Here is a 15965-nt window from a genome sequence, read left to right on the forward strand (position 1 = left end):
TGTAAGGGCCTCATGTGCAGTCTTGCGTTCGGGACAATGGCTATGCATGAGGACATCATGCCTAGGAGTTGTAATATCATCTTTGCTTGTATTGTTTGTGTTGGATACATGCGTTGTATGATGTTGAAATTTTGAATTCTTTGTTGACTTGGAGTGGCTACTCCTTTTGTTGTGTCTATTATGGCTCCCAGGTATTGTTGTACCTTGCACGGCAAAATGTTGGATTTTGCAAAGTTGACGGTGAAACCTAGTTTGTAGAGGGTTTGTATGATCTGATTTGTGTGGTGTGAGCACTTTGTCAGCGAATTGGTTTTGATTAGCCAGTCGTCCAGATACGGGAATACATGTATTTGCTGCCTTCTGATGTGTGCAGCGATTACTGCTAGACACTTTGTAAAGACTCTTGGTGCGGTTGTTAAACCAAAAGGCAATACTTTGAATTGGTAATGTATTCCTTTGAATACAAACCTTAGGTATTTCATGTGCGATGGATGTATTGGTATGTGGAAATACGCGTCTTTGAGGTCTAAGGTTGTCATGTAGTTTTAGCAATGGTAGCACTTCTTGTAGCGTGACCATGTGAAAGTGGTCTGATTTGATGTATGTGTTTAGTATTCTGAGGTCTAGGATTGGTCTCAGTGTTTTGTCTTTTTTTGGTATTAAGAAGTACAGTGAATAAACTCCTGTGTTTATTTGTGTGTTTGGTACTAATTCGATTGCATTCTTTTGCAATAGTGCTTGAACTTCTATCTCTAGAAGCTCGGAATGATGTTTTGATAAATTCTGTGCTTTTGGTGGTATGTTTGGAGGGAATTGTAGGAATTCTATGCAATAACCATGTTGGATAATTGCTAAGACCCAAGTGTCTGTAGTTATTTCCTCCCATGCTTGGTAATACTGACCTATTCTTCCCCCCACTGGTGTTGTGTGGAGGGGATGAGTGACATCTGAGTCACTGCTTGGTTGTAGGGGTTTTGGGGCTTTGAAATTTTCCCCTATTCCTAGGGAATTGCCCTCCTCTGTATTGGCCCCGAAAGCCTCCCCTGTACTGTCCCTGGTAGCTGGACGGTGTTGCCTGCGAGGTGCTGGCTTGTGTGGCCTGACCCCGAAACCCCCCTCTAAAGGGTGTCTTGCGGAAGGTGCAGTAGGTTCCTCTGCTCTGCGGGGAGTAGAGTGCGCCCATGGCTTTAGCAGTGTCAGTGTCTTTTTTTAGTTTCTCAATCGCTGTGTCCACTTCTGGACCAAACAGTTGTTTTTCGTTGAATGGCATATTGAGAACTGCCTGCTGTATCTCTGGCTTAAACCCAGACGTTCGCAGCCATGCGTGCCTTCTGATGGTCACAGATGTATGGATTGTTCTTGCAGCTGTGTCCGCTGCGTCCATAGAGGAGCGTATCTGGTTATTTGATATGTTCTGCCCTTCCTCCACCACCTGCTTTGCCCTTTTCTGTAGTTCCTTGGGTAGGTGCTCAATGAGGTGTTGCATCTCATCCCAATGGGCTCTGTCATAGCGCGCAAGTAGTTCTTGAGTTAGCGATGCGCCACTGGTTAGCTGCATCGAACTTGCGGCTCTCTTTATCTGGGGTGGTGCATCCCCAGATGTGTGGGAGTTGGCTCTTTTCCTAGCGGCTCCTACTAAGACGGAAGCTGTGAAGTAATGAAAACAGGGTCTGTAGGAGGTGCCTTATATTTCTTTTCCACCCTTGGTGTTATTGCCCTACTTTTGACCGGCTCCTTAAAGATTTCTTTTGCGTGCCGAAGCTTACCAGGGAGCATAGGCAGGCTTTGGTAGGAGCTGTGGGTGGAGGAGAGGGTGTTGAATAAAGTCATCCTCTACTTGTTCTAAGTGGAGGTTTACGTTGTGGAATTGTGCTGCTCTAGCCACCACCTGAGAATATGCTGTGCGGTCTTCTGGTGGGGATGGCTTTGTAGGATAGGCCTCCGGACTGTTTGACACTGGGGCGTCATATAAGTCCCAAGCGTCTTGATCTTGGTCACCTTGGCTCATGGTGGTGTGAGCCGGGGAATGTGACGGGGTTTGTGCTGGTGAAACCTCTCGGCGTCGATCTTAGTCGGTGCCGCTGTCTTGGCGTCGAGCCGTGTCTACACCGCTATCTCGGTGTCGATGTTTTTCTCGATCCCGAGAAGGCTGCGTGCCGGTGTCTCGACCGGAGTCGGACGGTCTCGGCACTGTTTGGGCCTTTTTCGGTGCCGATGGTCGGTCACCGAATTTATGGGTCGAGCCATGGCCTGGTGGCAGTGGCGCCCCCTGGGCCTTGTCACTTTTCTTTTGAGTTGTTTTCAACGTCTTACTCACAGTTCTTTGATCGTCGAATTCCTCGGAGTCCGATTCGTGGATCGAAAAGGTTTCTTCTTCCTCTTGTTCCTCGAACTCTCGGTGAGCTGTCGGCGTGGACACCATCTGAAGTCTTCTGGCTCGACGGTCACGGAGTCTCTTTCGGGACCGGAACGCACGACAGGCCTCGCAAGTCTCTTCACTGTGCTCAGGTGACAGGCACAGGTTACAGACCAAATGTTGGTCTGTATAGGGGTATTTGTTGTGGCATTTGGGACAGAAACGGAACGGGGTCCGTTCCATCGGCGTTGTTCTACATGCGGTCGGGCCGCCCAGGCCCCGACGGGGGATCGAAAACTACCCCTAAGGGCACCGGAGCGCTTCGATCTTCGATGCAGTGTTGAATCTAACTACGCCGATCCCGAACGCAACAATACCGATGAAAATCTTCCGAAATTTAGCTAACTTTCCGTTCCGAAACTCGGAGCGACAGGAACACGTCCGAACCCGATGGCGGAAAAAAAACAATCGAAGATGGAGTCGACGCCCATGCGCAATGGACACAAAAGGAGGAGTCACTCGGTCCCGTGACTCGAAAGACTTCTTCGAAGAAAAACAACTTTTAACACACCGACCCAACACCAGATGGCGAGCTATGCAAAACATGTGTATCTACAGCGACAGATGCCATCGAACATTATATTCCTGCAACCTGAAGAAAGGACTGCTGACCTACAAGCCTGCGGAGAAAGAGGAAGACCACTGATTTGGCCCCAGCCCTACCGGCCTGTCTCCAACTTCACAAACCTGCTCCAACTCCAGTGAACAGCAGCCCTGTGCAAAACCTGCAATTTCTTTGCAACAAAGCAGCAACTTTTAAAGACTTCATGTTTCCCGCCGGAAGCGTGAGACTTCACACACTGCACCAACGCCCCCGGCTTGACCTGCAGAAAAACACCACCTCAGGAAGGACTCCCCGGCGACTGCGAGCCCTGAGTAACCAGAGACGACCCCACTGAGCCCCCACAGCGACACCTGCAGAGAGAATCCAGAGGCTCCCCCCTGACCGTGACTGCCTGTAACAAGGGCCACGATGACTGGAACCAACACTGCACTTGCAGCCCCCAGGGCCTGAAGGAACCTAACTTCAGTGCAGGAGCGACCCCCTGCCTATCCCAGGTGGTGGCTGCCCCAAGGAGCCCCCGCTGTGCCTGCACCACGGAAGTGACCCTCGGGTCCCGCCATTGTTTTTTTAATCTAAAACCAGGCGCCAGCTTTGCACACTTCACGCGGCCGCCCATGTGCAGCTGAGGGTGTACTTTGTGTACCTACTTGTGTCTCCCGCCAGTGCTCTACAAAACCCCCCTGAGGACACAGGTACTTACCTGCTGGCAGACTGGAACCGGAGCACCCCTGTCCTCCATAGGTGCCTATGTGTTTTGGGCACCTCTTTGACCTCTGTACCTGACCGGCCCTGAGCTGCTGGTGTGGTAACTTTGGAGTTGCCTTGAACCCCTAAAGGTGAGCTGCTTATGCCCCAGAACTGAGACTTGTATGTGTTTTACTTACCTCCTCATCTAACCTTTACTTACCTCACCCAGGAGGTGTTGATTTTTGCACTGTGTCCACTTTGAAAATAGCTTGCCATTTTTACAAAGACTGTACATGATATTGTTTTCATTCAAAGTTCCTAAAGTATCTAAGTGAAGTACCTCACATTTAAAGTGTTTACTGTAAATCTTGAACCTGTGGTTATTAAAATAAACTAAGATAGTTTTCAATATAAAAACCTATTGGCCTGGAATTGTCTTTGAGTGTGTTCCTCATTTATTGCCTGTGTGTGTACAACAAATGCTTAACACTACCCTCTGATAAGCCTACTTCTCGACCACACTATGTAGAGCATTATAATTATCTACTTTTGCCACTATCTTACCTCTAAAAGGGAACCCTTGGACTCTGTGCACACTATTTCTTACTTTGAGATAGTATATACAGTGCCAACTTCCTACAGAACACAGTGAACATCACTCCCTGGGACCCTTACACCCTCCTGCCTCAAACTAACCCAGTGGACACCACTATTTGCGACCCTTGGCCCTCACCTCCTGCAGGGAGGATTCATACCTGCAGCTTGCGAGCCATCGCCACCACGTCGTGGTCCGGAGGGTTGTACTTGTAGCAGTTTGAGAACATCAAGCGGATGTGGGCAGCAAACTCCTGCGCGTGGTGGTATTCTCGGTTCTCCATTTTCTTCTGAAGGAGACAAGAGGGGAAGAGGGAGTGTGTGAGAGATGGAGGGGACACCTGGTGTCAGCAGGACAGCGTCCAGAGGGGCTACAGAGGCCGAAGCAGGCCTTACCTTGATGGTGCTGAGGTCCATCGGGAATTTGATGATGTCATGATAGTCATGCAGCCCCAGGGCAGTCACGTCCACCGGCTTGTAGAAGGGCCAGGCGTAGGCAGCATGCTTCTTGGACAGCAGCTCCTTAAGGATGCCGTTGCAGTACTTCAGCTGCTCCGTCAGCTTCACCTTCTTGGAGGTCTGGTGCTGCTGCGAGTCAGGCAGGTCCTTCTTCGGGGGCTTGATGGGCCGGCCGCTCTCCCGACGCGTGGGGATCTTGGCCGGCTTGGCCGCGATGGTCATGACGGGGGAGGAGTCCCGGCTCGTCGTGATGATGGAAACTGTGGTGGGAGTCGTGGTGTCGGCCTTTCTCTTCACACCTTTCTTCTAGCACAAAGAAAACAAATAAGGTCATTTCTGGGAAAGCTTACACTGCTGATGAATTCAACTGAGTGACAGATCGATAAGCAGAAGGCAACCAACAGTGATGGGTGAAAAGCTTGAATTAATCTCAGCCGCTGGCAGTGCTGCCTCTGGCCTGCACCTGCGGCAACAGCAAAGATGGGGTTATGGCTACCCCTGGTATGAGATGACAGCAACGTGGCAGAGATTAATTCTAGCCGTTCCACCCTTCTGATAATTCTGAGAAGTCGACCTCATTAAGCTTTTAGCACTAAAAGCGTCAACCATTTCCCCAAAATATAAGCGATATTTTTGTGGGATATTTATTTGCTCTTTAAAAAGGTCGTCCCAACGGAAACAGACACCCACTGTTAAGATCAACGTTAGTATGTTTCCCCCCCAGACCACCACACACACACCCTTGCAGCAATTCTGACGCATCCTGCCTCCAGCACCACCCACAAAGAGCACAGAACAGCCCTTCAGCCCAAGGGCAGGCCACCACTGATCAGCTTTGTGGTATCATCTGGAACTAGCGGCCCTTGGGCTTCGCTACCACAAAACTCCCACTAAAATCTAACAAGAAATCACACGCCACCTGCCTACGCTATCGTCCCACTAGCCCCACCATAGCTCAAGTAGTATCTTACAAGTCAAGGGAAATAAAAATGTAAACCCAAAAAACACCGCCTCCACACTAGCCCACCACAATACACAATGCATCGCCATCACACACATCCCACCCCCTCGCACACAACGCACGGTCTCTAAAACTCACCGCCTCCACTCGATCAACCCACAATGCACCGCCTTCACACAACACCTCCTCAAGCACCCACATGCACAGCGCCCACACTCACCCACAACACTATCTTCACAGGCCTGAGATGACTATGTGAACACATCGCAACAGCTCGCTAGCAAGAACAGTGGCTTCAAACTGCGCACCAAGACCTACGCAGCCCCAGAGGTCACATTCACAGTAACTTTCTGCTGGAGGAAGCACTCTCCAAAGTATCCACATTACAATGAATGAAAGCATGCAACCCCCTCTAATGCCCTCATTACAAGCAACCTGTGACGTCCGTAGTCATCCGTTATAAAGCATGCAACCACTGAACAGTAATACGTTATTACGACATTGGAAAGCTGGAGCTCCAGCAAAGACACCGGAACAGCAGTGGATATAAGAACCAGTATAGGTCTGTGGGCCCCAACATTACAACGTCCCAATACACAACCCCTGCGGGCCCCAACATTACAATGTCCCAATACACAGCCTCCGCCTCTCAAAAATAAATGGATTACAGGAGTACCAGGGGCTGAGACTTAAGCCTCTTCACAGCTACTGCAGTGAATGCCAACAGCAGTGGCCCTGCACACAAGGTTATTTACCATCATAAGCCTTATAAAGCTATAATATGGTTCATTTCTGATGTACAAATGGAGGTCACAGGCTCGGTTTAAAGCTGCAGTCTCAACAGAAGCAGGACTGTCTCTGCTTTCTCGTCACCACATTCAGTTCCAACGCTACAGCCACCGAAGCTGCACACCTGAGCACAGGGCAGTTCTTACAAGCAAACCACCATGGACCGACCCTGTTGAACACACTGGTGATGTCAGGATTACAAACAGTGCAGGGGGGCCGAGCTGTGATTCTACAGCGCTGTAGGGCAACGTGTTAACAAGCAGCAGAAAAGCTGCACACCTTTTGGCGACCTCACTGCGCTACCGACAAACAATACAAAAAAGCCTGCCGATTAACAAGCCGTGTTTAAAAGGGGGGGGGGGGGGGGGGGGGGGGGCTGTGTATACAATGCACTGGTGAGGACAAGATGCGTTTCAGGTGTAAACTAGCAATCAAGATATCCTAAACAGCCACCACGTGCCACTCAACGTCTCAAGCCAGTGGTCGGAAATAAGTCCTGGCGCAGGAGGAAGAGGCGTCTAAGGACGGAGGAAGCAAGGATACACGTCCCGTCTGTGAAACGGCTCAAAGGGAGGTGGGATATGCCAGCAGTCAGCGGGGTCTCACGCCTGTGGATGGTGCAAGAGCCATCACACGTCAAACCCCCGGAATGGAGCAAGGACTTCCCACGGCACTGTCCCAAGACTACAAGCCTGGCTAGCTGCAGCGAGTCACTTAACACTGGGTTAGTGCGAGAGTAATCTGTCTCTGGAGATGAACGAAGACTACAATCAGATCATACAGGTTGCAACACAGCCCACTACGGCTCCTAGGGCATTACTCAGTAGCACAAACTGTGAAAGGAATGACAAATCAATTAAAGACAGGCTTGAAGGAGATACGTAGCAATGGTTTAAAGCGGGAGAGAAGAGAGAATTACCACAATTTAAGGTCCAAGTACTGGCCACTCTACTAACAGAGCGTTTCCCAAAGTATTCTTGCGTTACTCGCAGCTCTACGCGGGAGACAAAGTCACCTAAAACGAGGAGACGACAAAATTTGGCAAAAGATTCTCTGCTAGAGAAATAAAGCACCACAGAAGGGAACTTGAACTGATCAGAGCAACAAACAGTGAAATGAGACCAGAATTACATGTAAGGAGGGCTCAAAACGGTCTTTATTGCGGAGGGGCGGCAGGAGCTAGTGGGGATGGTCGAGGACCCCCTGCGAGGGGCAGCTGACAACCCACGGACCCCTCTGACACTTCCCAAGAGCACAGATACTCATCTAACAGTTCAAGTCACATGAATCATTCTTTAGCATCATGTTGTACTAGATTGTCCTGTACGGATGGTAAAAACAGTTTATTGTCCCCTTTTAACCCCAAAATTGTTCACCCGTACCCAACCCTCTACAACACAGCCAGGGAAAAGGCACACATGGACATCAACGCACGGAGCCGCAGGGAGGACGGGAAGGTGAGAAAACAGGTGTGCGACTGGGATTAAGTACAGCAACAAGCAGGCCACGTGCGACACAGAAAGAGCTATGGTAATCCAACAACAAATACTGGCCGCCCCCACTACCACCTAGAACCCAAGCTAGCTGATACCGAGAGACACGACTGATGGAACGCCACTGCTCTCACACTGCAGCAGCCACCCCCACCGTCGACAAGAACTCTCCCAAGTCATCAGCAACAACCCCCCCTCCCCTCAATATATGCAACTGCAACCCTCAATCAGACCTTGCAAACTGACTCCCGATTTCATCCAAAGAACCAACACCACTTAAAAGTGCCTTTCACCCACTCAGGAGCCCCGGACCCATGGCCTACAGTGCTCACACTCATCCTGACTACCACCATCGTGTCACCCACACAACAGCCCCCACCGCAGAAACCATCCGCTGACCCCACCAACACTGCAGACTAGTACCCATGCTTCCATACCAGGCCACGGGACTAAGGGAGAAAATAGAAACAACAAGATGCCTCAGTTAACATCTAAATGACAATCAACACCAATGTTTGGTTTTAGAGCCAACCACAGCAAAATTGCCACCATGGAGACCCAAATGATCCTACGCCGAGCCGAGAAAGCGGCCCCATCCTCCTGGGATTCCCTGCAACATCGGACAGTTTCCTAACACATCCCACAGGACTACGAGAAAACTCCCTTTACTAGGTACAAACTCAGCAGGAGGCTACAGACCACAGCAGTCAGAAGCACTCTCCGACTCCCACGCAGCAGACGCATCTTACCTCAGAGAGCTAACCTGGTTACCCTAACATAAACAAGAGATTAAAGCTTCTCGCCCACACGTTCTGGACACTCAGCTCGGGCCTAGCATTTGACAACTAGTGCCCGCCCCCGCACACCGCCCAAACACTTCCGCAAGGCCGCTTACTAGAAATGGGTCCAGACACACAGACCGGGCGGCCGGGTCTTCCTCTACACTGCTCCCAAGAAGTTACCAACCCATCCATCGCTTACAATCAGTCCCGTCGCTTGTATTCTGAAAGAAGCTGGCGACATGATTTTTCGAATAACCTCTCTAGGCCCAGGGAGTAGCCTTTCACCTGCTCGGTCTGTACATACCCATTCAGTTAGTAATCAGGGCCTTGTGTGGGGCACCAAGTCTAAGTGGAGCGTACCGGGGAGCCAGAGACAGAGCTGCAAGGGACGGACAGGCGGCTATGCACAACATGTGTATCTACAGCGACAGATGCCATCGAACACACTATTCAGGATAAAACTTCTATATTTGGGAAGTAATCACTTAACATAACCAAGTGGAACACAACTGCAATCCCCGAAAACATACCTGCACGTCTCCCAGATCTGATCCATGACTGGAGAGAGTTCCTATGTTCGTGTATTAATTTAAGTGTTCTGCAAATGCTCCACTGAGAATAAGTTGCTTATGTCATGCTCTAACCAACGAGGGTAGTCGGTCTGGGGGCAGCGAGGAAGCCATCAAGAGCTCTCTTTACATGGATAAGTTAGAGTACAGAGCCACGTGGCTTCTCGTCAGATCAGTTTAGTTGTCATACCGTCTCTTTGCATGGAGACATCTTCCCCACGCCGTGGTGTTAGAAGTACCGGGAGATCAAACGTCCCTCACAGGCATCATCTAAGCCTTTTCAGTGTACTGGAGGTGTGTGAGCTCCCCCCCACCCCCCCCTACAGCCATTTACGTAGAGCTCGCTGCCACAATTACCTAGTGTTCGCGCAGACATTTCACCAAACTGACATGGAGCCTCACCTACCTTACTGGCAGACGGCGGTGCCATGGGCAGAACCTTCTGGGCAGCAGGAAGCGTTTTCATCATGGGCATCGGCATGGGCATGATGGAGGGATGAGAGACGCTGAGGACCGTGGTGGGGATCTCCGCGGGGGCGCTGGGGTAGAAGGTGGCCTGGGAGACGGACGAGACGGCGGGCACCTGGTGAGCCATGGTCAGCCCTCCGATTGGGACGGCTGAAAGAGCAGCAGATTTTGGGTCACACATACACACAATAAGAGAGAGACAGGCTCGGGCAGCAGTTCACAGGACAGGGCCCCTACCTGAAGGGCTGCGCGCCTTCACCTGCTTGCTGCGGGGCCCCGGCAGTGGGTACTCCTGTTCTTCCTGCGGCATCTGCGCCACCCTCTGAAGGAAGGACTTTTCCATGCTCTGGGCCATCAGGACGATGTCGTCGGTGGGCTGCGGGGGAACGGCACGAGACGGGCGTTAGCTCACCGGCTGTCACAAGGGGGACGGGGAGAGTGGTTTGGGGCGGGAGGTAGACACCTCACCTTGTTGTAGATGTAGCAGTTGGTGAACATGGTGTTGAAGTCCTGGATGCACTCGCTGGCGCTCCAATAGTAGTTGTTCTCCAGCCGCTTGCGGATGGTTCCCATGTCCATGGGCTGCTTGATGATCTTGTGGTAGTCCTGGGGAGAGAAGGGAAGTGTCAGCAGGGCTTAGAGTGGAAAAAGAAGGGTTTTTTTTAACGGGGTGTTCTTAGACTGATGTGGCAGCGCCTCCTCTACAACAGGTGAGGTTCTGACTATTGGCGTCGCACACCAAAAGTTATGTACAAAAAGATATAAAGCTCCCTAGACATGGACGCCGTGGCCAGACCATAACCCTTACATGTGCGAGGTGTCGACACTAGAGTTGCAAGTAAATATACATTCAGAGGGCAGAGCATGTAAAAACTTCCGAGTTTATTACTTTTCCGTAACTGCAACCAATTTAATTAAGGTTCACGGGCCTAGCAAAAACCAGAACACCCCAATGACACCTGCGACGCGACCTTTACTTAAAGGGCACCGGGACCACCCAAATGCTATCAGCGAGTCGTCCTCTACACGCAGGACCCGAGCCAGCTGACTTGCGGGCGGAGGAGGATCAGAGAGCACATACCGGCAGGCCCAGCTTGACAGCGTCGACGGGCGCCCGGAAGGGCCAGGAGAACTGGTGCTTCCAGAGCGCCTTGATGACCACCTTGTGGATGTACTGCAGCTGGTTGGTGGAGCGGCCCGGCTTCTTGGGGTTCAGCACCTCCGGGGGCGGCGGGTTGACCTGCGGGGTGGGGTGCAGGGCGGCGGAGGTCATGGTGGGGCTCTCGAAGTCCTCGTAGAGTAGCGACGGCTTCCGGATGCGCTTCCCCGGGGCGCTGCTGTCTCCGCTAACGGCGATCAGCCCATTGCCGGGCTCGGCTGGTAACCTGCGGGGAGAGGACAGAGGTTAGGAGGCTGCGGGTCCACCGAGGGGGCGGGGCGCTGTCAGCCGCGGGGGCGGGGTCTCGGACGCATGTGTACGGCTCCGTGGGCACCGGCGGCCGCGGTGCCAGGGGCACCATGGCAACCTGGGGCGCACGGGCACCCCATACCCGAGGAGACTGGCACCCTAGGTCAGTGCCCTAGAATTAACACCCCAGCAACCCCCTCACACACTAAGGTGGGCACCAGACCAACATGGCGGCCCCCAGCACCCCTAGAACGAAGGCTACTACTCTCCCTACACCGGCCACGGGCGTGGGAATCTAGCACAAGCACACACCCCTCCCCCGGGAAGCCCCGCCCGAAATTAGGGGTCAGGGTAACCCCAGTAGGCCCTCCCCCACCGGTCGGTACCTTTTAAATGGCGGGTTCACGGTTGTCTCCATTCGGATGGCACCGGATTGAGCGGCCGCTCGAACGCGCTCCTCACTCCGCGTCCCAGTCACCGGCTCGGAGCTCCAGCGAAATGGCGCCGCTCGCGCCCCAGTCGCTCGTATATAAACACAGCCACCCAGAGCAGCCCCACCTGCCATTGGTTGGCTACTGCAATCACACTGACCCGCTCCTCCGCTCCCATTGGTCTTCTGAGCCGTCCCTCACAAGTACACCACGGGCTACTCCCCAGTTCCACCTCCTGCCACAAGGCCTTGCCTCAATTGGTCTGTCACAGATGTCCATCACGGAAAGCCAGCGCCTTCATTCGCAGAGCGACAAACCAGCAACAGCTGAAACCCGCGCTCATTCGTTAACCACCAAGTCAGTCAATCCGATCCCGCCCAGTGACACATCCAGACAGTGACTCACAACTGCTGCGCCTCAATTCCGAGCAGTGTGGGCGTGCTTGAACACGAGGCGGCCCCTCCGATTGGTCAGGTGCTCCAGGGGCAGGACTAACGCGAAGCTCCACACTCATCCATTGGCAGTTGGCAGCAGCCCTCGCGCTGAGTCACGCGCAGGGCGAGACACAGCGCGAGGCGGTTGTTCTCCGCAGTTGGCCTCTGCAGTGCGAAGCAGCGGCGCCATTTTGTGGCAGCGCACGACGTACCGTTGCGAGAATTGTCGGCCCAAAACGCGGTTACCAAATGTTCAAAATCCGAGGAAAATGTGTGGTTCTATCCATAAATACGATGTAACGTTGTATACTCCCAAAAACACGAATCCAGTGACGTCCGTTGTAGACCAAAGTGGAAATAACACCATTCGGTGGCCACCGTTGTACACATCTCCCATCCGTTGTTTGCTCCGGTTTGACGGAGGCGCCCGGTATCCTCTTCGCGAGAGAAGCCGATGCCCTCCTCCGGCTCACAGCTCAGCAGTCGCCATCTTGTCCAAAGCAGCCCTGCGCCGCCTCCATGCCGCCCGGAAACAGAAACGGAGACAAATGTTACACAGAAGCACAGAGAGGGTCCCCCGAAGAACACTGACTGAAAAACCCCACCCCGAGCAGGGCCCGTGGAGGAGGCCTCGGGCCGCGCTACCCTCCCGGGGGTGATGCCTCCCCTCCCCCAAGGAAGTAACCACGGCCAACCGCTTCTGCGTCCAAAACGGCAAATATTAAAAATAGAAAGGGGGAAAGGCCGGCGCGGAGGCTGCGAGATATCATTAAATTCCCCCGCGTCCCTCCCTCGCCTGCCCCCGCCCCGCGGCCGGGGGAGGGGCCGGCGCCATCTTGAGGCGGCCGAGGCCCGTGGGCGGAGGTCTCCGCCGCGGGCCGTGTGTTGTCCGCCAACTCATGGGGGCCACGGGAGCCGGGAAGGTCCCCCCTAGGGATGACACCTTGTAACACCCACGCCCACCCTAGCACAGACAGCCAAGCGAGGCCTGCTGGCGCCTCAGTCCACCTAGGCCCAAACGTACATCTCCTCAAAACGAGCAACCACTCACACGACTTAACGGAGCCAGGACCCTCGGGCGTGAATTATGGGGAAGAGAAGATGCTTGGCGTTCGCCCGCTAAGTACCGTCTCCCGCCCGTTCGTGTCACAGGGGGCGCCCCCCGCGGGTAACCTTGGGGAGAGGAGCGCCGCCATTTTCACGAGTGAGCGGCCCGGCCGCATGGCTCGCGCGCACTCCGCCAGTCACACGTACGTGTGTTTTACTGCATTAAACAGATATTTCACTGCACAGCACAACCGGCCTGTACGGGCCCCACGGACGGCCGTTAACGGCCGCAAGCTGTCACTCACTGCCAGGGCCGCGCGCCCATTGGCCGCGAGCCGTCACGTGGCCCCCCTCCCGGTCCCCCGAACCGCAGATTCCTTTCAGCTCACCTGTCTATCCTCTTCGCTCCTATCCTATCTTATGTCTGGTCCGCCATTTCTGCGTTTGGTCCGAAATTCCTGTTTAAAGTACGAAGACACGAGAAAAACGTCGAAAAATCGGTACAAAGCGCGTTGCGGTGACGTCATGTGCCGCATGATTGGCCGAGGCGGTCACGTGGGGGCGCGCCTTGCTCCCCCGCCCTTCGAGCTGTCGAGCGTTCGAAGGCCTTTTCCCGCGTGGATTCCGCGGCATCGATCCGTGCTCCTCAGTGTGCATCTTTGCTGCTGCTGTTCGGGCTGCTGTGCGTAATTAATGCCCGGGTCGCTCCGCCGCATTTTGCCCCCCCGGGCTCTGGTTCGGGTTAACGTCAGCATGGCTGCCAGTGCTGGTGCCCCAGTGCGCATGCTCAATAGTATGGGGCTGGGCAGGTCGTATGTGTTGCTGCGCATGCGCAGCGGTCCTAAGGTGTCTTCATTGAAAGATGCGCATGCGTAGTACGCACTGGCTGTGTTAAACATTGAAACGTCAGCATGACATTGAGTTCTAGGAAGTTACAGCAGGGCCCTGCAGTGTGACTAGTGCTCTCAGCAGAAACACTCCACACCCCACACCCCAGGCATGCCAGCATTTTAGAAGAGGACATTAGAGATTTTTAAGAAGTCTTCAGGGGAATATATTTCCCCCATTGACCTCTTTTGAGGCAGCTGCAAATTCAGACATTATACTATCAAAATAAAGCCATTTTAGGCTGCAAACATCTGGAGTCTCCTGCCTGATTCGGGTCTAACATCCCTACCTACAGTACCACTCAAAAGCTGTTTTACTATAGCTCTGACTGTTTAACAAAGGGAAAACATTAATACTACTGTAATGGGCATAACTTCACCTATACTTGGGAACCCATAGGAGCCTGTTGACAGTAGCACTCCTGGATGCTTCCCAGTGCTATATGTGGCAGCCAGAAGTGATGCATGCCACACCAGGTAGATGAGGGTTTACTGTCCTATGTGAGTACACAAATATATGGTAATTCCATAAAGAGGTTTTCTTCCAAGTGTTTTGTACGTATTGTATGTTTCAAGACTTCTAGAGAGCATACAACAGTTCTGTAACTCCTCATGCTTTCTTAATGTGCTAGCTACCCATGTTGCACTGTCCTGTATGTGTGCGAGAATCATGTAACATTTCTAGTGTAACTAGTCCTAAAATGAAGTATATACTCTGATATATATCAATCAGGCGCTCCCACTTTTCATCCCCGTCACCACCACCCGCTCAAAACAACAGAAACTCCTGGAGTATGGAGCAAGTTACGAAAAGTATCCTGTTTAAGCCATCAGCTGTTGGAGGCATCAGTATGCTACATGCTGGCGATTATTTCAGTGCTGCTGAATTGAGACTAGCTCTAGATTCATTCTTTATGCCTACCACACATGAAGCCCAGGGTCATTGTAGAGCGGGTCCACCTTTCATTGCTGTATCTCCAATAGTTCTTCCTATGTTCCACCACTACCCTAGATGAAACTAATATTGAAAGATACCCTACTTACACATCAGTGCTTGGCGGTGGTTACTTCATTGCCATCACCATTTAACACCCTCAGTCTTTAACCATACTTTCATTGGTAGATAGATGGTGTGTGATTATGCATAAAAAGACTATTTTTATGAAACTTCAGAAATTCATATCTCTAAGTACGTACCCAATTCTGATGTTCTTGGTGCTAAAATTTATAGAAAAATGAAGTATTTTTATAAATTGGTCTCAAGGTATTTGAGTGTGTGAGTTGCAAGATTGATGCTATGAGTACAACAAATGCTTTGCACTTCAAGCTACCTTAAAAATTAGAGCATTAGGTGATGTAGTTTTTACACCTGCAACCAACATGTGGTTACCTAGACCCCCCTGCACAGTGCACCTAGCTTTGCCCACTATATACACGGACAGCCTCCACCAGTAGTCAAACGATCTACCAAAGTAGATAGCTTTCTGATCTTCAACTCATTTAAAATGACACTTATAGAAGGTAAAGTTGCTCCAGATATACCACCTACTACCTGTGAATCGCTAAAGTTTAATTTTTCTAGGAGCCACTAAACTCTTATCATCTATTTCATCTACATAATATACTTTAGGAAACTCTAAAGCTAGGTAACAACTACCTAACCAATTTTGCAGAAGCTGAAAGTTAGCATTTTTCCCCACATAAATAATAAACTCCTCTCATAACAGATTAATTCCCTGAGATAACTTCATCACCAGTAGCTCTGATTCCTTGTATGCAATCACTTCAACCCAAACAATTTCTGACCTTTCAACCGGACCTTTCTCTCTTACCACACATACATTCTCCCTCTTTTGAAAATCCAGATATGTTTCAGATTTATTCCCAACTCCCTAACTGCTGTTTATTTTTCCTTTGTTTACTCCTTCAGCATTTGATTTTGTTCATTCAATTTCTCTATAAAGTATTTTTCAAC

At 51.7% G+C, this 15965-nt stretch overlaps 1 protein-coding gene across 6 annotated transcripts in view; it reads right to left on the reverse strand.

The window, feature by feature from the left end:
- Positions 1-13882, reverse strand: part of BRD2 (bromodomain containing 2) — a 36598-nt gene extending 22716 nt beyond the window's left edge. Inside the window, exons 1-8 of one of the 6 annotated variants that reach the window (XM_069241910.1) lie at positions 13493-13882; positions 11578-12571; positions 10865-11168; positions 10252-10389; positions 10021-10159; positions 9722-9933; positions 4659-5024; positions 4424-4552 (exon numbers count right to left, since the gene is read on the reverse strand). In XM_069241910.1, the coding sequence (XP_069098011.1) occupies positions 4424-4552; positions 4659-5024; positions 9722-9933; positions 10021-10159; positions 10252-10389; positions 10865-11168; positions 11578-11756 (1467 nt within the window). In that variant the 5' untranslated portion in view covers positions 11757-12571; positions 13493-13882. Of the gene's footprint in view, positions 1-4423; positions 4553-4658; positions 5028-9721; positions 9934-10020; positions 10160-10251; positions 10390-10864; positions 11169-11577; positions 12572-13310; positions 13423-13492 lie in introns of those variants that run through there. The other 5 variants (XM_069241909.1, XM_069241912.1, XM_069241915.1 and 2 more) reach the window with 5 other exon arrangements.
- Between the last annotated feature and the right edge of the window lie 2083 nt (positions 13883-15965).

This window comes from Pleurodeles waltl, chromosome 6 (genome assembly GCF_031143425.1).
Source record: "Pleurodeles waltl isolate 20211129_DDA chromosome 6, aPleWal1.hap1.20221129, whole genome shotgun sequence".
Taxonomy (NCBI): Eukaryota; Metazoa; Chordata; class Amphibia; order Caudata; family Salamandridae; genus Pleurodeles; species Pleurodeles waltl.